The sequence below is a fragment of the Oryzias latipes genome, chromosome 5 (genome assembly GCF_053564925.1).
Source record: "Oryzias latipes strain Hd-rR chromosome 5, Olatipes_Hd-rR_3.1".
Classification (NCBI taxonomy): domain Eukaryota; kingdom Metazoa; phylum Chordata; class Actinopteri; order Beloniformes; family Adrianichthyidae; genus Oryzias; species Oryzias latipes.
In genome coordinates this window covers 29,055,668-29,076,469 of record NC_136241.1, presented here as the reverse complement: position 1 = coordinate 29,076,469, position 20,802 = coordinate 29,055,668, and the positions used below count along the sequence as shown (strand labels likewise).

The 20,802-nt window shown below is 39.4% G+C and overlaps 3 protein-coding genes across 4 annotated transcripts; 1 reads left to right on the top strand and 2 right to left on the bottom strand.

The window, feature by feature from the left end:
- Positions 1-431: 431 nt before the first annotated feature.
- Positions 432-8,497, bottom strand: adnpa (activity-dependent neuroprotector homeobox a). Of its 2 annotated transcripts, none has more exons than XM_023955158.2 (4): positions 8,071-8,497; positions 4,865-4,977; positions 4,088-4,180; positions 432-3,975 (listed from the first exon to the last, which is right to left on the bottom strand). In XM_023955158.2, the coding sequence occupies exons 2-4, from the start codon at positions 4,970-4,972 to the stop codon at positions 781-783; spliced, it is 3,396 nt and encodes a 1,131-aa protein (XP_023810926.1). In that variant the 5' UTR covers positions 4,973-4,977; positions 8,071-8,497; the 3' UTR covers positions 432-780. The 2 variants fall into 2 exon arrangements, with proteins under 2 accessions (XP_023810926.1, XP_078803712.1); XM_078947586.1 differs by having other exon boundaries at positions 4,865-4,974; positions 8,071-8,463.
- A 1,509-nt stretch (positions 8,498-10,006) lies between these two features.
- On the bottom strand, positions 10,007-15,226 carry LOC101165050 (DEP domain-containing mTOR-interacting protein). Its single transcript, XM_078948114.1, has 8 exons — positions 15,044-15,226; positions 14,797-14,975; positions 14,589-14,712; positions 12,928-13,106; positions 12,638-12,832; positions 12,260-12,549; positions 10,816-10,920; positions 10,007-10,706 (listed from the first exon to the last, which is right to left on the bottom strand). Exons 1-8 carry the CDS (start codon positions 15,124-15,126, stop codon positions 10,581-10,583), a joined length of 1,281 nt encoding a protein of 426 aa, XP_078804240.1. The 5' UTR covers positions 15,127-15,226; the 3' UTR covers positions 10,007-10,580.
- Positions 15,227-18,894: 3,668 nt separating this feature from the next.
- mafbb (v-maf avian musculoaponeurotic fibrosarcoma oncogene homolog Bb) lies at positions 18,895-20,601 on the top strand. The gene has a single exon (XM_004069090.4). It carries the CDS (start codon positions 19,141-19,143, stop codon positions 20,101-20,103), a length of 963 nt encoding a protein of 320 aa, XP_004069138.1. The 5' UTR covers positions 18,895-19,140; the 3' UTR covers positions 20,104-20,601.
- The last annotated feature ends 201 nt before the right edge of the window (positions 20,602-20,802 follow it).

Genomic DNA, 20,802 nt, shown 5'->3' with positions numbered 1-20,802 from the left:
ACTGCCACCGTGCAGAAACTGTCCCAAAAAGCAGATTTTTTTCAATTTTATTTTAGTGTATTAAAAAAAAAACATTATCATAATTACTGGGAATGCTTTGGAAATATCACTAAAGATGATCGGAGTGGGATTTTTAAATTTATCCAACATAAAACTACGTAAGCATAGCTTAACGCCGAAGTTCAGTTCATGGAGCCAATTCATCCTTGTAGGAACGCATACCATAAAATTCCAAGATTATAAGAAAAATGTAAAAACTGATCACTACTGCCTTATTACCCAACACAATCATTAAGCTGAGCTTAAGTGTTAAGAATTGTCCTTACCTACTTGATAAAAGCTAGTCAAATTTTGTTTAAACTAGATTTTCCTGAATAAAGATTCTTAATTAAAAACTTAAATTAGGAAATTATACTTTGGTAGAGACAGGGTACAACAAAAAAACTTTTAATAACACATCATATAATCATTTACATACACTTTTAACATATTTTACATTTTCTAAAAGTGAATAACCAAAATTCATCTTAGCTGAGTGGAAAAAAGTAAACAAGTAAAATATTACAAAGATGTGACAAAACCCAGTAAATACAAAATGCAAAGAAACTAACAATGACATAAGTATATACAAAACGACTAACATGATGTTTCATGAAATACGGTATTATGTAGCATAGTCCCTTAAATGAATGCGTTCAGAAAGGTAAGAGTTTCAATTTTGTTTTTATGGTGTCATTGGAGTTCTTGTTTTAAATGTAAACTCCACTAAAACTAACAGCTTTATGTTGAACACAAGCGGCTCACACCAGCATTTTCTTTATTTCCTTGCAAAGAACTTTCATTGTCATCGTCATGTCTCGCAATTTTTTTCTCACCTTGAATTGAGATCCAATTTGGTTTCTCATCTTGCAGTGAACTTTCATTTTCTTCCCCATTTTGCAGAGCGCTCTCCTTTTCTCCAGCGTTTTCTGTGACATCTTGGAGAGAGCTTTCCTCAATTTCTTCCTCGTCTTGCAGAGGGCTTTGGCTTTCTCTCTCATTTGGCTTTGAATTTCCACTGTCTTTCTCATCCTGCTGAGGACTTGGAATTTCCTTCTCATCCTGCTGAGGACTTGGAATTTCCTTCTCATCCTGCTGAGGACTTGGAATTTCCTTCTCATCTTGTGGAGGACTTGGAATTTCCTTCTCATCCTGCTGAGGACTTGGAATTTCCTTCTCATCCTGCTGAGGACTTGGAATTTCCTTCTCATCCTGAGGAGGACTTGGAATTACCTTTTCATCCTGAGTAGGACTTGGAATTTCCTTTTCATCCTGAGGAGGACTTGGAATTTCCTTTTCATCCTGAGGACTGGGAATTTCCTTTTCATCCTGTGGAGGACTTGAAATTTCCTTCTCACCCTGCGGAGGACATGGAAATTTTTTCTCATCCTGTAGAGGACTTGGAATTTCCCTCTCATCCTGCGGAGGACTTGGAGATTCCTTCTCATCCTGCGGAGGACTTGGAGATTCCTTCTCATCCTGCGGAGGACTTGGAGTTTCTTTCTCATCCTGCTGAGGACTTGGAGTTTCCTTCTCATCCTGCGGAGGACTTGGAGTTTCCTTCTCATCCTGTGGAGGACTTTGAACTTCTTTTTCATCTTGCAAGGGGCTTGGGATTTCCATCTCAGTTGGCAGATAACTTTCCTTTTCTTTCTCATCTTGTGGAGAGATTACCATGTCATTTGAGGGAACGTTCATCTCCACAGAAGTAGTCTTCTCCTTCATCATCAGCTCGTCCACTAGCACTACATCTTCATCATCTGTGTCAGCTTTCTTAGTCTCACCAGGCGCATCTTCCGTCTCTGGATCAGTATCTGAGTCAATGGAAATGGTTTCTGTGCATGTAGAGGACTTTAAGGCAGGGACCGGTTTAAAACTCCTGTATTTTTGATTGTTGGAGGTCCTTAGCCTGAAGCCGGGTGACCTGGTTGAAATTCCAACAAGCTTTCCTTTATCAAAAATGAGGTTGTGTTTATATCTCTTTACAATGTTCATATCAAAGCCAAGTCTGACATAAACCCTTCTGGTCCTGCACTTTCTTGTGCACAACCTTTGCATGGTAGCAAAGTGATTGGCAATGTCAGCCTTCCATACCCACAGGCTCGTAGACAGCTTATCCATTTCCTGTGAAGAAGGATAAGGTTTCCGGTTGAAGTAAGTGGTCAGGAAATCTCTTCTGACCTTAGATGTCTTGTGCCTATACCCTGTAGGGTCCAAAGCAAGGCCGTCAGATTTAGGAGATGCATTGCCTGACATTTGACACGTGTCTGACGTGTGAACATTGGTCACTTTCATCCTCTTGGAGTTGGTGGAGGCCTGTATGGGTTGCTGTCTCTTAAGAGTGCCAGCTACTGATGAGCCAACAGTCAGTGCAGAGTTGACACCTTGGTTTGCCTGGTTCCTCCCAACAGCTCTGCATTGCACAAGATGTAGTGTAATTGTGGATGCTACCATATTGCTAGTATAAACTCCTAAGCAATGAATGCACTTGTATGTCATCTTTTGTTCCACAGGATGCAGTGTCTGGATAACTTGGTGCCTCTCCCTCAGATGCATGGCCAAGGCGTCAGAGATTGGGCCTTTGAGGATTGTGAAACACAGTGGACAAACTGTTTTTCCAACATCGCTGTTGTGCATTAGCGTAACAAACGTTTTCGGCTTGTCAATCATGTTGGTGGAGGGTAGTTTGACGGGAACTGAAATGTTTTTCTGGATTGGTGCAGCCTGATATTGACCATTGGTTGACTCTTTCATGTTAAAAGTTAAGACAGCGAGTTGAATATTTCCAGATTTTCCCTGTTTAAAGGTGAGATCAAAAGTTAGCGGTGATGCACCAGGGGGCCCGACATACTCTTCGGGGTGTGCCAGAGCGGTGTGCTCAATTATTTTCTCAACACTGTTGAAGGCAGTGTGACACTGAGGACAAGTTAACCCATGAACAAGCATGTGGTTAAGCAGGGTGTCACTGGGAAGATACCGGTTACAAAGCAAACACTTGCTGGTGAAGTTGTGGATTTTCATGATGTACTTGGCTAGAGCCCACACTTTCTTGGCCTTGTGTGCACTCTCAAAGTGAGCACTGTACAGGTTTTCCGGGAACAGCTCATTGCAGACGGTACATATTTTCCACTTCTGCGTTCGAGCAGTGTTCACTCCAGCAGCACCATTTTCTGTAGCTGTGCCATGGCCAGTAGTCGGCACACGCATCTCGATCATGGGCAGGGTTGTCTTGTTTTTAACTATAGACTGTGCAGGCTGAAGATAGCTAACCGCGGGTTGGACTGTTAGCTGAGATCGAAGTGTTTGACTGTTGTCAACGACTGAAGACGTTTTGTGGTTTACAGATGCAGGATAAAGGACGGGGGCTACAACACTGGCATGTCCGATCATGGTTGTCACTTGTGAGCCAATGTGTTCATGGTAATCTAAAACATGCTGCACTAATGCCTCATAGGTACGTGCACAGAACTGACACCGTTTACAAAAGAGGATGTTGTTGGCAGAACTGGCTCCATTTTTTACTTTTGATTTTGGGGACATGCTAACGTATGGGGAGACAACATGCTGGAAATGTTCCCTGTAGATGTGCCTTCTGACAGCATCATAGAGAGGATCCCGTAATGAACATTTCTTGCAGTAGAAAATAACTTTCTTCATTCCATGTCCCACTGAGTTGCTTTCGGGATTTGTTTTTCTTTCCGGCAATATTTGTTGTGGATTTCCATATGACAGAGAGGCAGCAATGGGTACGTGGAATATTTTAACATGGGTTTCCAGGGTTCCTCTGTTGGCAATGAATGCGCAGTATGGACAGCTAAGCAGGATGCCATTGTCAAGGAGTTTCCTGTGTACATGGCGAAAGTGGTTCTTGTAGCCCGAGTAAAATTTTGAAGAAAAAGAGCACTCCGAGCAGCAAAATGTCTTTGACCTGTATTTCTGAAAAGTATTGAGGACAAAATAAGTTTTAGAAAATGAACTAACTCAGAAACAATAACATTAAAGTTGTTAAACTTTTAAAAACTAAATAAATTAAAAAGGGACAACTTACTTGTGTTTTAGAGTTTGATGGATCCCAAGAGAAGATGTCAAGAGAGAGGGCATTGTTCACAGTTTCTTCATCTGGGCAAAAATCTTTAAACTCCTAAAAAGTGGTGCAAAAATACATCAGATACTGACAATATGTAATAAATTTTGCAATGGTTTGATCAATTGCTACATCACAGTTCACCTTTTGCGGTCTTGCAGATTATTGTTCCGTAGTTTTTTAGATCAATTTATTTTTTTTCACAGCACACTGTGTACTGACTGCTGATTGGCTGTATATCATTGTCAAACTGTCTGATCCAAGCCACGTCTCCAGTAAAGGAATGTGTTCACTTCGCCACTTTTACATAAATCTTCAATCATGAGTGGGTTTTTGTTTTCCTATTATAAATACTACTAAATAATACTTATTTTATCTGCAAAGGTTTGATCTCAGAGTTTAAGCAAGAGAGAAAAGTGTGAAAATGTTCATGTCTGTGTGAGAAAAGTGTATAAAGAGTGTAGTGAGGGGTTTGTACAGCCTTTAAACATCTGTAATCCTAGTTTACCCTCATCACAGGTTATCCTCAGAATGTATTGGCAGAATAAATGAGGGAACACTGTACATTTGTTTTAAAGTTACATTGTCTATGATTTTTGTAAACCAAGCCTGACCACTTTTTCTACTTCCAGGTATGTTTTAAATGTTATTGGAAATAATTTAATGTTACATCTGTTAAAGCAATGTATATCTACTTTCTTCTCCCTGATTGAAACAAAAAAAAAGGAAAAACAAACTTACTTCTGCAGCCTCCTTGCAGAACTGCAGTCCAATGTCCTCAAGTGTTTTTTTCACCTTTTTCCTGGCTTTCCTGATTCTTGAGAGATTATTCACTGGAAGTTGGTACATTTCTCCTGAAAGAAAAGGGAACCACAGACTCAAACTTGCTATCAAATTTTTTTTTTAAATAATGACTCTCAGAATAAAGATAAAAATAAAACAAGATTCTAGAAATAAACAGAAACTTTTTTCTGGGAAAAAAATAATGTAAAAATAAAAATAAAAGCTAAAAAATCCATTACAATTTTCAAAATACAATAATAAAGCAATGAAATGAAACAGATATAGTAAATTTTAGTGATAAAATGTGTATTATAGATATAGTGAGTTTTTATGCTAGATTTAGGAAACTTCTAGCAAAACCCATATCCCATTAGTTGTTGCAGTCTAAATTTATGTATTTCTTTAGTTTTAACAGGCAACCTCTAATCTTTTATTTTAGAGTAAGAGAAGAAGATATGTGCTCTGTTATGCTATGTTAAATCATGTTTGCTATTTATATGTATTACAGTAATTAGACTAAACCAAACTTTGACGAAACTATTAAGATTTTATAGTTAATTGATGAATGTTTCACTGTTCAGTAAAAATGTCTAATTATGGGAAAAGTTATACCTTTCTTCCCAAAAAATTACTTTTACAATAGAAATATGACAAATGATTGAATATCGAAGCGCATTTAATCATGAGCATCCTACTTAAGTTAAAGTTCCATTACCTGTCACACACTTACTTAGGTGTGTGAAATTTGTTTTCTGCATTCGACCCATCCTCTAGGGGAGCGGTAAGCTGCAGACACAGACACACTTGGGAAATATTTGGTGGTATAACCCCCCAATCCAATCAAGCAGGGAGGCACTTGGTCCCATTTTTAGAGTCTTTGGGGTTTGAACTCACGACCTTCCAGCCTTAGGGCGGACACTCTGCCACAAGGCCACTTCTCCCTCAGTGGTACCTGAATCCACCAATGAGTTTGCCAATCAGCTCAGTTGTTTACAAGGGCACAGCAATAAATGTTTTCATTCAAAAGCATTGTTTTTGTTCAAAATTTAACATCAATAGTTCAAAAGGTTTTTAGCTTTGAAATAGTCATTTAGAACAAAGATTACAAGAACTTTGTAATAGCTCATTGGAGCTTTGTCATTTTTTTTTATTTAGAGATGTTTCACATTGTCTATAGACATCGTCTTCACTTTTTTTGTGGATTTAAACATCTTATTTTTTTCCTCTGCATCTTTGCTCTTTTGTTATAAAATATAAAAACAGTTTGATCTCAAATTTTGTGATTTTGGAAATAAAAAGACTGACAAAATGTCACACTGAATTAGAGCTGTGACGGTGTGGGATTTTTGATCACCACGGTGATGAACCAGCCCCCCCCCCCCGCATCGGAACTAAATACACTTACAACGCAGTATTCTTTATTAACAAATAACAGCAACAACTAAGTACTACCTATCTAACTAATGAACTAACTATATAGGTGTTGTAGAATGACTATGTCTGTCAGCGCTGTGCGTGTAGCAGGTAAGAGCGCGCACAAGTGTGTTGGGGGTGCGTGTTGATTCTTCTGCAGCGGACCGCCCTTGAGCTGCAAGCGAGCCTTCACCTGTGCTCTCTGGTACAGACATCTCCTCAGAATATTATATATTGCCCAGTAATAAACGAGACAGCAGACACTTTGTCACCTTTCCGGTAGCCATGAAGCCATGACACCCATGAAGAACACGGGGCAGGAGGCTCCGCCTTTGTTTATATAGACACGTAACTTTGCGCTGCACAAAATAGTTCCGAAACAAAACATGTAAGGATATTCATCGAAATCTGACAGTGCGCGTCGCTCACTCAAGAACGCATGGAGCTTGTAGTGGAAATGAATACTATGGAAATTATTAATTAGAACATAGTAAATTTGTCGTATTTCCTCGCGAGACAGAAACTTCTGTTGTAGAATGAGGATGTGTATGTGCATATGAAAATCCGCACTTGTGTGTGCGTGTGTGTGTAAGTAGAGGGAGTGAGAGCTGTGCGCAGCGCAAGTGAAGAGAGGCTCGAAGTCTGAACACAGGACTAGCAGAAAAAGTAAATTATCAAAGATGAATGTGTTTAATGTGCTTATTATAGTTCCAATCACGCACCATATGCAGAATGTTAAAAAAAATTACAAAAACGTGCTGTGGTGCGGTGATGAGGTTATCGTCACACCCATACACTGAATGGAGCTTTTTTGGACAGTTTCAGGTTATTGTGAAAAAAGAAGAAGAAGCTGGGGGTTTTACACTAAAGATGGATACCACAAAAAGAAAATAAATATATATAGAGAGAGAGATTAATAAAGCAAATTGTAGAGTAGAAAAATCAAAAAGGACCTAGACTGTCAACTTAATCAAATAATTGAAAGAATGATTTTTTTTAAAAAGGCAGGAGGTCATATTTTAAACCAGCAGGGGGGAAAAACCACTCATAAGATCTCTGCATCAGCTTTATGCTGCAGCCCAGATTCAAAGACCTTACCTGCATTATGATTCACTGAGCAGCATCTTCCTTCCAGAACATTATTTTGGCCTGCATCATTTTCAGCCCACTATAATTATGCCACCAGTAGGTGGTCCTGCACCATGCCACAAATGATCACAAGCTACCTTTTTAAGCTAAGTGATCCCACAGAGGTGGAATGAGCTTCTCAACCTCAAGTCCAGAGAAAAAATGCAACCAACTGCACAGTTCAGCAGCTCCCTATTCATTTTAAAAATCCCCATCTGCTTATGGACAATTATTGTGATTTATAATTTTGTCCTACATCGCTTGATTTAGAAATGTGTTCCTCTGTACTTTAACTTTGCAATTTCTTTTGCGCCTCATTGTGAGTCCATACTTAGTTTGGATGAAGAGTCTTCTGCAATAACTTACACGTGAAAATAAACTTTAATTATTTAAAGTTTTTACTTTTCATGCTATAATTGAGTAATATCTTTAACACTGGGACATATTTATTATATTACCAGATATCAAAGAAAAGAATGCAACTATTTACAATTATCTGCGTTATGGTTGTAGCATTAGCATCTTTACCCGCTCACATCTGCATCACAATACCGCAAGCTAGGTTTATTAGCTGGAGGTTTTTGTTGTTTCTTTGTTTATGTTATCAAACCTTTTTCACTCACCTCAAAGTTTGTCAACAGATTAGCTTGATACAGTCTCTGGCATAACATCAATTGAGGACAGATGACTTTTTTCCAGTCTAAACGTGATGATGAACCGCTGCTCTTCTGACTGCCGCCGGTGCTGATGCTCGGCTAACTAGCTAAGCTCGTTTCTGTGGCATCCTCCTGGTTGTTGTTTTTTTTCTTTTACAAGTTAGCACCTGGAGGAACGGATTATGGAGGAGAGTTGCCGGTTTCACAAACACCCAAAACCCCTGAAAATATCCCAATGCAGGCTGCCCTTGCTTGGGTCGTATTTCGAAGTTCTATTATTGGCGGTCAGGCCAACATGTTAGCTGACCAGTGTAGCGAACAGCACGCAATTCAAAATGGCGAGTACACAAAGACGGAAGTGGTTGATGTGAGGCGGAAGTGATTTTATCATTGTAAATCACTGCTGGGATTCAAACAACAAATATATGTGTATATTTTTTAAAAATTAGGTTTCTTCCACATGAAGAAAAATGCTTTGGTTTCTTGATCTGATTTTAATAAAAAACAGATTTCCCCCTTTTACAAGAATTATTTTTTTCTTGGAAAGTACAACTGTACTGGTAACATAATATACGTACAAACAAAGCTTTGGTTTGCATACAACCTTGTAATTGCTGTTAAATTACACAGAAAATCAAATTACTTATCAAGAAAAGATTCATGGTTTATTGTGCATTTATTAAATTAAATGGGAAATCTTATAGACTATTTCCACATTTTTGCCAAAGGTGATTTTCTAGATTGTTTCAAATATAAACAGAAATAGTAGTAAAGCTGTAACAATAAGTCTTCAACATGATCTTTCAAAAAAATCCTAAATTTACATAACCACAACCAAGTTGAACAATATTAAGTTTAAAAAATTCTTATTTCTTAACTCACTAAAACAGAGTTCATTCAGACTTTAATTCCATTTCAAACAAGTTAGAATATATTTTTTCGATGTTTATTTTCCTTAGGATAAAAACAATTTCCTGTCAAACTTTAAGTTTAAAATAGCTGTTCCTTTTATGAAGTGGAATCAACAGATCAAATGTTATATAAATATTTGATTTTACATGAAGTAATGTTTGGGAGGATACACACTGTTATTATTACCCAAATTGGCCTGGCCTACTGGCCTATGGACTGTAAAGCTGGCATCGGTGGTTAGCGCTCTCGCCTCACAGCAGAGACAACCTTGGTTGGAAATCCTGGCTGAGATTTATGTGTGGAGTTTGTGTGTTCTCCCCGTTCATGTGTGGGTTTCTCCTGGCACTCCAGCTTTCTAATAGTCCAAATAACATGCGTTATTCTTTATCTTGTGTATAGTTTCCACTGCATATTTTCCTTGTTGTTTACATTTATTACTCTTTGTTTTCCCTATGTGGATAGTTGGACACTGTTTACCATTTGATATCTCTAACAACGGATTGTCGTGAGAACTTTTCACACAAGTAATATTTCATTGCATCTGTGTTTTTTTTACCAAATGTAACACGTTTCAGTGAGATATTGAGCAGTTTAGAAGTTTACATTTGTGTAGCCAACTTGCAAAGTTTTGACTAACAGTCTGAGGTATCAGATGTCCTTTTTGACAAATCCCACCCATCTCACTAAGATCCTTTTAGATTTTGATTCTTCTCACATTTCTTTTTTACATCGATGCAATTGCATATTTATAAAAATACATACCTGTTGAAAACATTCTTTTGGTAAACTTTGGCTCATCACACCTTTTAATAAAAGCAGTCAGGAAATATTTCCAGTGTCCAGGCGTCTGTCATTACAGCTTCTAGGAAATATCTCAGCAACAGCAATTAGCCATTGTAAGAACTAAAAAACATGTAAAAACAAACAAACAAAAAAAGATGCAAAGACAAATCTCTATGCTGACAAGGAAGTAGGATGATCCGGTCAATGGTTGAAAATGCAAAGTAGTGTAAGACCAGTTTATTGGAAAACATTGCAAATATTCTCTGTACACAGTGCACCTCTGTATAGCTTAGTTAAATTAATTAACACACATCTTGGGGCATACAGTGTTAAAAAAGGATATTCTAAAAAGTAATAATTGACTAAATGCAGAGTAGACACCTCAGGTACTTTATTTACTTGCAGAGGCTCCAGCTCGTGTCCAAACGTCCAAAAAGTAACAAGGGAAAATAACAACATTGTGTATTGTTGTATTTTTATTTACCCCCTTCCAGTCCACACATCTAACCTTGTGTAGCTCACATGAAGTACTATTTTTCACTGCGTCCTTTTGTAATTTGGATCAAAACATGTCTCGATACTTCAGAAAGACCTTGGGAAAATAATGTAAACATTTTCAAAAACAGGAAATCCTATTTTTCTTTGACATTGGCTTTAGCTGCTGTTGTACATGCAATTTTGTTTCTAAAAGAACTCTATATCAGGATTAACTTCAACATATTCTAATCTTTATCGTATTTGCAAAAAAACAACATTCAGGATTTATTCAGATTGAGTTGCTTTTAGTCCAGTGGTTCCATAACTTCCAGAACAACAACTCGAGGTCCAGTCATCACCAGTCTGGTAACTGTTTTATAATCCAGGTAAAGAACTGTTTTTTCATTCACCCGACACACAAACTGCCGTACCTGAAAAATCAATGTCAGAGCCTGCATCACGACTGCTTTTTCATTTCTCAAGTCTGACAGACTTAGAAGAAAATTGAGTGATTTTGAACAAAGTTTTAATTTTTTTAACCTTAACTCCAGCTGCTGCTGCGGGGCTTCCAGGATCAACAGCCTGCACATAGCATGGCGCAGCACCTCTGACAACAAAACCCCAGCCAAGAGGGTCCCCGATCACCTGGAATCACAGGGAGATGAAAAATGATCATATTTTCAGTACATACACCCAATAACAACATATTTATATATGCAAAGTATTTCCCGACCCTTTTACATAGTAAAATCAGATGTTCCATTCACTTCCATGTGTACAAAAATCATGCACCTGACAGGCAGACTACTTCTCCAACCATTTGGGTTCAGGACAGTAGGGGAGGACATTGTGCAGCTGTTCATGGGATATACTGTTGAGACCTGTGAGAATTCTGTGCTTAGATTTTTAGGATGTTTTCTTCATGTTTTATTTTCTGTCACCATGCCTGGTCTCCTGGATTTTGGGTCCTCCACCACAAATTCCTGACAAAAAGACCTGACCATCTTGGACCCAGGAGGAGAGTTTTTGCCATTCCATGCCATGTCACCCCTCACTTCTGGCTGCCGGAACCCAAACTGTTTTCTGGACTTTTTTTTTGTTCTGTTCCTCCAGGTCCCCTCCTCTTGGATGTTTTTGGAATCTGGGATCTCCCCTTTTTGCTAATAGAGTTGCTAATAGCAGTTGTGGAGCAGAGGTATCAATCTGAGATGCTCCACCCCAAAGTGTGTCAAACTACGGTACACTAACTTTTCAAGCAGGTCTAAATCTGTTTGTTTAGTCCAGACCAGAATTAACACGAATGTTTTCTCAGTGGCACACATAGTCCGAACTAACATGAAAAATTCAGTCTGTTCTGTCTGTTCTAACTGAACCGGATGAGGCAGGTGTGAAAACGCCCCCAAAGATGCAAAAGGTGAGCCAATGTCTTAATAAACCCAATGAATGATGAAAAGGTTGGATTTAAGTTCAATTGTGTGTTATTTTTGCCATTACAATAAATCCAGGACATTTTTCTTTTATTTTTTGCAACCTTAGGGCGTTTACTTTTGATTTAATAAAGAGGATGTTGTTAGAGCTCTTGCCTCGGAGCAAGAAGGCCCTTGTTTGAATCCCGGCTGGGACCTTTCTGTGTGGACTTTGCATGTGCTTCCAGTGCATGCGTGGGTTTTCTCTGGGCATTCCAGCTTCCTCCCATGGTCCAAAAACATGCTTCATAGGTTGATTGACCACTCTAAATTATCTTTAGGTGTGCATGTGCCATGTGAGAGACTCGCAACCTGTCCAGGCTGCACCCTGCCTTTGCCCAGCAGTAGCTGGGACAAGCTCCAGCAATCTCGTGACCCCGAAAGGGATACAGCGGGTTAAGAAGATGGATGGATGGATGGATGGATGGATGGATGGATGGATGGATGGATGGATGGATGGATGGATGGATGGATGGATGGATGGATAGATGGATGGATGATGTTAAACCCAAACTCACTGTTAACACTTTCTTGATAAAAGGTGCAGCAGGAGTCAATAACTCTTCACATGTGACTTGCCTTTTGAGGACTGAAAAAAAAATAAAATAAAATGTAAACATTTTTCCAAAAACAAGTATACAAATGATTCCTAAAAATGCAACACTTGGCCTGCCTGATTTAGGGTTACATCTTAAGGAAGCAGTAGACAGCTGTTCAAAAGGAGGAAAACCAGCACTGTGAAGCTGAAGGGCATTCAAGCTGCTTCGACGTGGGCCGGTGACCTGTTTCAGCTCTTTTCTTTTCAATACTGAAGTTTGTTTAGAGATAGAAATTGAGCAGAAATCAGAATCAGAAGCAAAGGAAATATTTACAGACCTCTCAGAATTGAAATATACCTGACTGAAAAGCTGTGTGCTCCGACGGTAGACCTCTCTTCAGAATAAATGGACTGTCCTCCTGAGAAGACGTCGATGTACCCTCCTCATCTTGTTTACCTTCATTTAGCAACTCAGAAAGGCGACGGCGTCGACGAAAATTAATGCAGAACTGATAGAGTAGCCCACTGTCAAAGAAGTCGTGCTTCTTTGTCACTTGAAACAAAAAGACAAAAGGAGGACACCTTGAGAGGGGGCTGTTAGCTCATTTCTATTGGTTGTGTTTGAGTACAAAGGTCTGTCATGTTCACCATGCTGAATGATGCCATGCTCCAACAGAGCACGGCACAATTCCAGACCCTGACACCGACTTTCCACCTCCCCGTTTTGAAGTAGCCAGTCAATGAACAGGTAGCCTGGAAAGCAGCGTTGAAATGAAACCCCATGTTCCTCTCTCAGCATCATGATGGAGTTTTTGTCTGCTATAAGACTGAAAGGAAATGTCATCAGTCGCACACAATGCTGCAAAAAAAGAGCAGAGTCACTTCAAGTATCTAATGACAGGTGAGATGCTGTTATCTGCTGCTTTCATTTAATTTTCCGTTTTGCGAGTGACTTTTTGATTTTAGTATTTTAGATTAAAAAAAACTTCCTTACACTAACATCAATATTAACTTATTTTAAACGTTTTATCTTTAAAGCCCTGATTATTAGACTTTTTCCATACGCAATATCACAGAAATTGTTGAAATAGTTAAAAATATTAGAGACTCAAGTTGTTAAATTCTCAATTTTAAAAGCGATTCCAGTGCTCTTTCAGTATGATTATTTTGCTTTTATTCTATTATACTTTTTTAGGTAAAATCAAAAACCTGTTGTTTTTCGAGGACATAGTTTCTGCAGAGCAGCAGGAGTTCATCAGAAATTCACCTCTGAGTTGTGGGCAGGACCACTGGCGCAGAATAATGCTGTGCTCACTTACAATTTATGACTTCATCCCTTTATTACACACTCTTCGGCTAGCTTACACCCCCTCACAACCCCAACCTAACATTAGCGGTGCAACAAAAATGGCGAGCAAGACTGGAGCTATCCAGCTGGACAGTTTTGATCCAGAAGCCAGGAATACAGGAATGCAAAGACGCTTATGGATCTATTTGTCTGCAAGTGAATGCATCAGAATGGAGCAGAGCAGGGAGCTTGTTGTTATTAAATGAACAAAGAAAAAAAAAACAGGGTTTTTTTGTCTGCTCCTGATTTTCCACGATTTCAATAAAGATTACATAAAGACTCAGAAATCCAATTTTAATCTTAATTTCCTCCATCATCAGAAAAATGCCACAAGGACATGTATAAAAAAACTCAAAAAAGCCCCACAATTTTCATTGGAGTGGGTCTCTAATTTAATCTTTAATTCAAAGCACCTGGTCTTACAAGTTTTACAGAAAAACGTTTATTCAAGCAAAAACTAAGTATTAATATATACAAATAAATAAATAAAACTTCTTTATCATTTCATTCAACTACAAACAGCCACCAACTGCCTTTGTGTTGTTGCTTTGGTTTGACATTTAAAAACATTTCTGTCATTTTAGAGACAAAGAACAAAATTTAAAATGACAACAATACAGAAGATGTGGTTGGTCTTGACCTACTGCCATCTATCTTCAACTTATGTATCTTAAAGTTATTTGGTATGGATGCATTCAATGTTTGTAACCCTTGTGCTATCATTGGCACTTTAACATTGGGAGTTGGGTCATCTAGACCCACCAGACAGTGCGCGGAACCTGTTTTCTTCAATGATTTGTGATCTTCACTGGTGTCCATGGATTACATGAAATCTTTCCACCTTTATTCACCTTTAAATGGTTGGGAGAACACATAAATGTGAGGGTGGGGTCATCTAAGATAGCACAAGGGTTAAAGGGTTGTACTTTATGATTGAGCTGATAAAAGTTGCATTTCTTACTGTTCATACAGCTGCTGTCCACGCATGAAGATTTTCACCTCTGTATTGAAAGGAAATGTCCCATCATCCTTTCGGAAACGGTAGAGGAGTTTGGCATCCTTGAACACCGGCCTCTTATCACAGACTAAGAAAAGGTGGATTTTTTTTTTAAAACAAAGTCCTGAAATGTGTCTTTTCAAGGCTTGCCTTGATGATGCTACATCCTCACCATGATGAATAATGTCGTTGTCCATGAGATGTTGCATCAGACTGACAGCTGTGACTCGATCCATGGCTTCCTTATGACTGACAAGCCAGTCTATGAGCTCCTGAGCCACAAAGCAATTAGGATACGTGCGAAGGTGATACCTGCGGTCCTTTATCAGTTTTCCATCATGGAGTCTCAACCTGAAGGTGATGTTCATGTTAGTAATGCCTCTCTGATTTCCTCTCAATCACAGACTGTTTCCTCGTACCTGAGCTGTTCTCCTGCAATCATGACTTCAGCCTTGTGCTGTCTGGCCATGGTCTTCCTCCTCATGCTGCATGTGCGCTCCATGATTGTCTCTCGACTGAAGAGCAGGTGAAGTTTCTCTTTCCTTATGTACTTATGTACTTTTGTGTTTACAAAACAGACGAACCAGAGCACCTCATTTCTGTGAGGAGATGTTGTGTATACTCTCAGAAAGAAAAGCTAAAACATCAGGTGGGTAACATGCGACATCAGGTGAAGACAGCATGTCCAAAGCGCTAAAGTCTGAGGGTTTTCACTGTGGGAGCTGAGATGCACGGAGGTTTGCCTCTTGGTTGTGTGGATAACAAGTTCAAAATTTGAAGGCTGTGTTTATTGACATCAGCTTTAAATATTATCTCCTCTGGAATCAGTTGCATCCTATTTACTGTCTGTATCATGACTGAAGAAAGTGGATCATCTGGGTTTTGAAGCTTACAAAATGTGCTGTCATGGGTCACTGCATCGGCATTCTGTGAGTTTAGAAAAGGTAACATCTTAAAGGTCAAGATGTGGTTACTGAAAACAGAAAACCTGAAAAACGTGCCACTGCCAGTATTAGATTTCTGTTATGTTGTAATTAACAGCACACACCATGTACCTGTGCAGATGCAACCACCTGTGCACTGCTTTGTGTTAGTCGACGGGCAGGTGCAGTTCATCATCGCTGGCTCCGTGTTTATATAATCTTGATTTAATCTGGATTGGCCATGCACAGGCCCGACGATGTAAAGCCGTGTTCCAACATGAATCCTGACTTTAACAATGTTTCTTGTGCCGCATTTTCTATTTGTTCTAGTCTTGTTTTGGTGTCAGTTTTCACCTAAAGTAAGTGTCAGCTGAGAGTCGGCTTGGGGCAGTTTAGGAATAATCTTTTGACATGTAACAAAAGTTCAACAGAACTGTTCTTGATCACCTTGAGACCATTATTTGTGTGAATATTAGTCAGACTTTCCAGTAACTTATTGTTTTAGTTGTTGACACAGCATTCTGCACTCATTCTTTCGTGGATGACCATAACAGTTCAGGCTTGTTTACAACGTTTCCACAATTCATTGAAAATGGGGATGTTCATTTGAGCATAATTCTTTTAAGATTTTGCCATCTTTTCATATTTTAAAAGATAATTTTTAGACTAAAAAGGCTTTAATCTGGAAACCCTTCCAAACAAACTACTTGTTCTTCATTCAGAAGTCATTGAAGTCCCACTCCAATTATCGTTTGATCTATTTTAACCCTTGTGCTATCTTAGATGACCCCACCCTTACATTGACGTGTTCTCCCTACCATGACAAAGGTGGATAAAGGTGGAAAGATTTCATGTAATCCATGGACACCAGTGAGGTTCACATATCATTGAAGAAAAAAGGTTCAGAGCACTGTCTAGTTGGTCTAGATGACCCAACTCCCAATGTTAAAGTGCCTAGGATAGCACAAGGGTTACAAGTGTTCCTAGTGGTCTTTTATTCACGATTCTTTCTTTTTTTTTGGGAAAAATTAAAAAACCTGTGTGGTTTACCAGGACATAGTTTCTGCAGCGAGGCAGGAGTTCATCAGGGATTCACCTCTGAGTTGTGGACCACTGGTGCAGAGTAAGCCTGCGCTGACTTCTCTCGTTAGTTTACAGCCCCTCACAACCCAAACCTAACATTAGAGGAGCAACAAAAAGGGCGAGCAATATCAGAAATACCCAGCCGAACGGTTTTGAGCCAGATTTCAGCTCAGACAAGGAAAACAAAAACGTACGTGGATCTATTTGTCTGCAGGTGGATGCGTCTGAGTAAGCGGAACAGGGAGCTTGTGGCTTTTGTCACTGCTACAACAGCATTTTTTCGGCAGCTCATGATTCACAACAATTTGAATAAAGGAATACTCAGTAAAGCGATTTTATTCTTAATTTTTTGACATATGTCCAACACCATGAGAAAAAATACTAAAAGAACATGTTCAAAACACCAAAATCACGATTTTCATTTGAGTGCGTTTGGATGCTTGGATTAAATTTCATGATAACTTTTTTTTTTGTTTCTTTAGGAATTTGCACAGTTTAATCTGCTAGAACACACTCATTTATGAAAAAGGATCTCTTTCTTTAATATTTTGCCCTGACCTTTCCCTGAGATGTATAACCAACTTCAAGTTATTATAGAATTAATATTTGGTGTACTTCAAGAGATGCGTCTCTTAGAAGATTGCTGATGTTGTTCCATATTGAGATTTTCTTGGAAGACCTGAAAGGTCACATGCAGCAAACTGTTAAAAGGTCTTTTTTTTCAACACACATGTGGATCTAGTGGATGATCAGTTCAATGAGGGTTAATAATTAGAAACATTTGACTGCAGCTTAACCTTTGCAAGAGGGTACATGGTTATCATTTCCTTTTGTTGAAAAAAAAGTAGTCAAAGGAGATGGTTATTTCAGCTTTTTTTCTAAAGTTGCATTTGCTTTTTAACTGGTTGATTGAGAACAAATTTCCATGTTTTGACACCCAAAACGACTAAAATTGAAGGAACGCGTGCAGCTCCGCGTGATGCGTTCCTGTCGGCTGACCGGCAGCGCGCGCAGCTGCAGGAGGCGCCGATTTGCTGGTTTCATAGTTTCCATGAAAGAAAAGAGATAATAGAAATCCATAGTGGCACAGAATTTTATGCTCCAAGTGAGCCGGCGCCGCCTTTGAATTGGTGCCCTGGGCAACTGCCCATACCTAAAACCTCCACTGCTGATTAGTTATAGATAGGGAATTCAGTATAAAAAATACAATTACTAATTTGACAAATTATTTCTAAATAAATAAGATGTATAGCATTTACATTTAGGTATAACTTAACATTTAGATAAATATTCATTTTTTAGATTTAATATTTAGGATTGCATTTAGTTATAACGTTTATATTTAACATTTAAATTTCTATTTAGGATTTAGAAATGCAAGGTTTATTCACAAATAACTTTTCGTGTAACATTTACATTTTACACTTGGATTTACATTAATATTTTTTTATCATTTACATTATTATTTATATTTAGCATCGAAAGGTAGATACCCTCAAGTCACAGATAAAGCTTTTTTGTGATAAATACTGACAAAAACGTGATATAAATGCAACACAACTAGAAAGAAATGTTTAATGTTCTCTCATAATTTTTACAAGGTGATTTTTTTTATTATTCTGTGCCCCATGCAAAGGCTTTTGCAGGTCCACAATGTAGACTGCACCTTAAAAGAATTGCAATACTCTTTTTTGTTTATTTGTTTGTTTGTCTGTAGCAGCTCTGCTGGTTTCCTGGCTCCAACGTTGGCAAAGCAGCAGTTCCACTTATGTCCACTTGATGTCAGTATTCACCAGTTTCAGCAGCGACACGGAGCCGAAAACCCAGTTTGAATGAATGACTGATTTACAGCCCCTTCCGTTGATTTAAGGCCGAATGTCACAATTAATGAATGAATGATAACTCCAAAATTATTACAAAGATATATCAGATATACTAGGCCTATGTAGTTAGGAATACGTCTAACATTATTGAACATAAAGTTTTAAAAGTTTTTTACTAGAAAAAAACATTGAAGCATAAAAAAAGCAACCAACGGTTAAATTATGTGCTGCAGTTTAAAGTTATAAATCCCGTTTTTCTGATGTGAGTTTTAATACTAAAGAGCAAGTATTGTAGATGGAAATCTACTCTGAATTTGAAAGAGCAGCTTTTATGCAAATGGCCCTCTTCAGCGCGTTTTCATTGGAGAGCAGCGTGGAGGTGTAGTCTGGCAGGCGTGACATCACGCCGGAGAAGCTTTATGAAGAAAGTCCGTTTCTCCTGAGCGGGCAGAGGTGCGTCCTGTGTTTACCAGCGTGGCTGTCTGAGTTTGTGGCTCCTGGAGCTGAGTAAGCAGCGCAGCCAGGAATCCCACTGCGCAGTCTGAAGAGGTGGGAGGCTGAAGACCTTCAGGGTTTTTTTTTTTATCTGAGCTCAAATCGAAGTTGGAAAGTACTTTTTTTTTCTTTTTTGCAACTGAGTGATTGCATTAATTGTCTGATCTCCCTGCCGAGGCCAGCTGCAGTTTCATGAGCTCTGAGGCGCTTTCACATCTAAAAATCCCCATGGATTTCGTGGGCGACTTTGACTTGATGAAATTCGGCGTGAAGAAGGAGACGATGCAGAGTCTGGAACGCGCATTCGTCGGGCCGTGCAGTCAGCTCCAAAGGCCAGACTCCGTCTCCTCCACCCCTGGCACCACTCCGTGCAACTCGGTGCCCTCCTCTCCAAACATCAACCCGCACGAGCAGAGAAACACCCCCGGGGGCGACCACTTCTGGATGCACAACAACGGCGGATACCCTCATCAGATGTACCCCCAAGCTTTTGGTCTGACCCCCGAGGACGCAATGGAGGCCCTCATTGACGCGACGCAGCAGGGGCACCCCACTGCGCCCCACATCCACCACCCTCAGCCCTTCCAGGGTGACTACGAGGGCTACGCTCACCTGAACGAGCCTGTCCACCACTACGCGGGCCTCCCCGGTCACCCCGACATGCAGGGCGTCCCGAGCAGCCACTGCCAGGACACATATCTCAAGGATGAAATCGGGTGCGAGTCCCCGCAGTCGCCGGAGGCCCAGCAGGTCGTGGGTGCGCACCACCCTCTCCAGCAACCGCACCGGCGATCCACCAGCGAGATGCACTTCTCAGACGACCAGCTGGTGTCCATGTCCGTCAGAGAGCTGAATCGGCTGCTGAGGGGCCTGAGCAAGGACGAGGTGATGCGTCTGAAGCAGAAGCGGCGGACCTTGAAAAACAGAGGTTACGCACAGTCCTGCCGCTACAAGCGGGTGCAGCAGAAACACATCCTGGAGCACGAAAAGACCAGCCTGGTGTCACAGGTCGAGCAGCTGAAACACGAACTCAGCAGGCTGGTCCGAGAGAGGGACGCATACAAACTCAAATGTGAGAAACTGTCCGGGGCGAACTGCTACCACGAAACCGGCTCCACCAGTGACAACCCGTCTTCTCCTGAGTATTTAATATGAGCTGCTTGCTGTTTTCCACAAAGATCCATTCATGTTGATTTCATCCTCTTTTAAAAATCATCCAGAGAAAAGACTCAAATGATAGTTAAAGCAAGTTTTCAGTGGATCATTGCAACCCAAAACATGCATGCAGGACATGTATGAATGAGATGTTTTTATTTTATACCGTCATAGCATATCTGTATTTTGGCTGACAGAAATACTTGAAATCAGAATATATTTGCTTTTCTTAACATACATTTAATCTCTGCTTCAGTTCAATGCTTGATTTTCATTTTCATGATTTTTGCCTTTTTTTAAAAAACACAAAAATTCATTTTTTATGCCAAAACTTTTTTAAATCTCACTTCTTTCATTTGTATGAAGCTGATTCTGCTGGACAGACATGTTAACTGTTTGCTTCTCTTTTACAATCATACAAATAAGGCAGATATTCTTTTAAAAATCGAATTTGTTTTTCATTGATGATTCAATAAACCATAATGTGACTTTTTAAAAGTATGTCTCATGCTGTTGTCCCTGCAGAAGAACTTTAAACTTGTTGTTTCCATCTTTTTAAATCAATTGTTGCAGTCAATAGGTTTAAAACACGTAAAACAAATAAGAAAAATGCATGAAATACATTGCATATCATGCAAAATTGGTGCAACGCTATGAATTCATTTCACAAAAATACAAAAATGACATCAACTTTCTGCT

Coding starts and splice junctions, on each gene's coding strand:
- adnpa (XM_023955158.2), bottom strand. CDS start 4,972: ATGTACCAACTTCCAGTGAATAATCTCTCAAGAATCAGGAAAGCCAGG. Junction 4,181..4,864: donor TCTGCAAGGAGGCTGCAGAA/GTAAGTTTGTTT, acceptor ACCACTTTTTAG/GAGTTTAAAGATTTTTGCCC. Junction 3,976..4,087: donor CATCAAACTCTAAAACACAA/GTAAGTTGTCCC, acceptor AATACTTTTCAG/AAATACAGGTCAAAGACATT.
- LOC101165050 (XM_078948114.1), bottom strand. CDS start 15,126: ATGGAGCGCACATGCAGCATGAGGAGGAAGACCATGGCCAGACAGCAC. Junction 14,976..15,043: donor ATTGCAGGAGAACAGCTCAG/GTACGAGGAAAC, acceptor CATCACCTTCAG/GTTGAGACTCCATGATGGAA. Junction 13,107..14,588: donor GGACAGCAGCTGTATGAACA/GTAAGAAATGCA, acceptor ATTTCCTTTCAG/TCTTATAGCAGACAAAAACT.
- mafbb (XM_004069090.4), top strand. CDS start 19,141: ATGAGCTCTGAGGCGCTTTCACATCTAAAAATCCCCATGGATTTCGTG.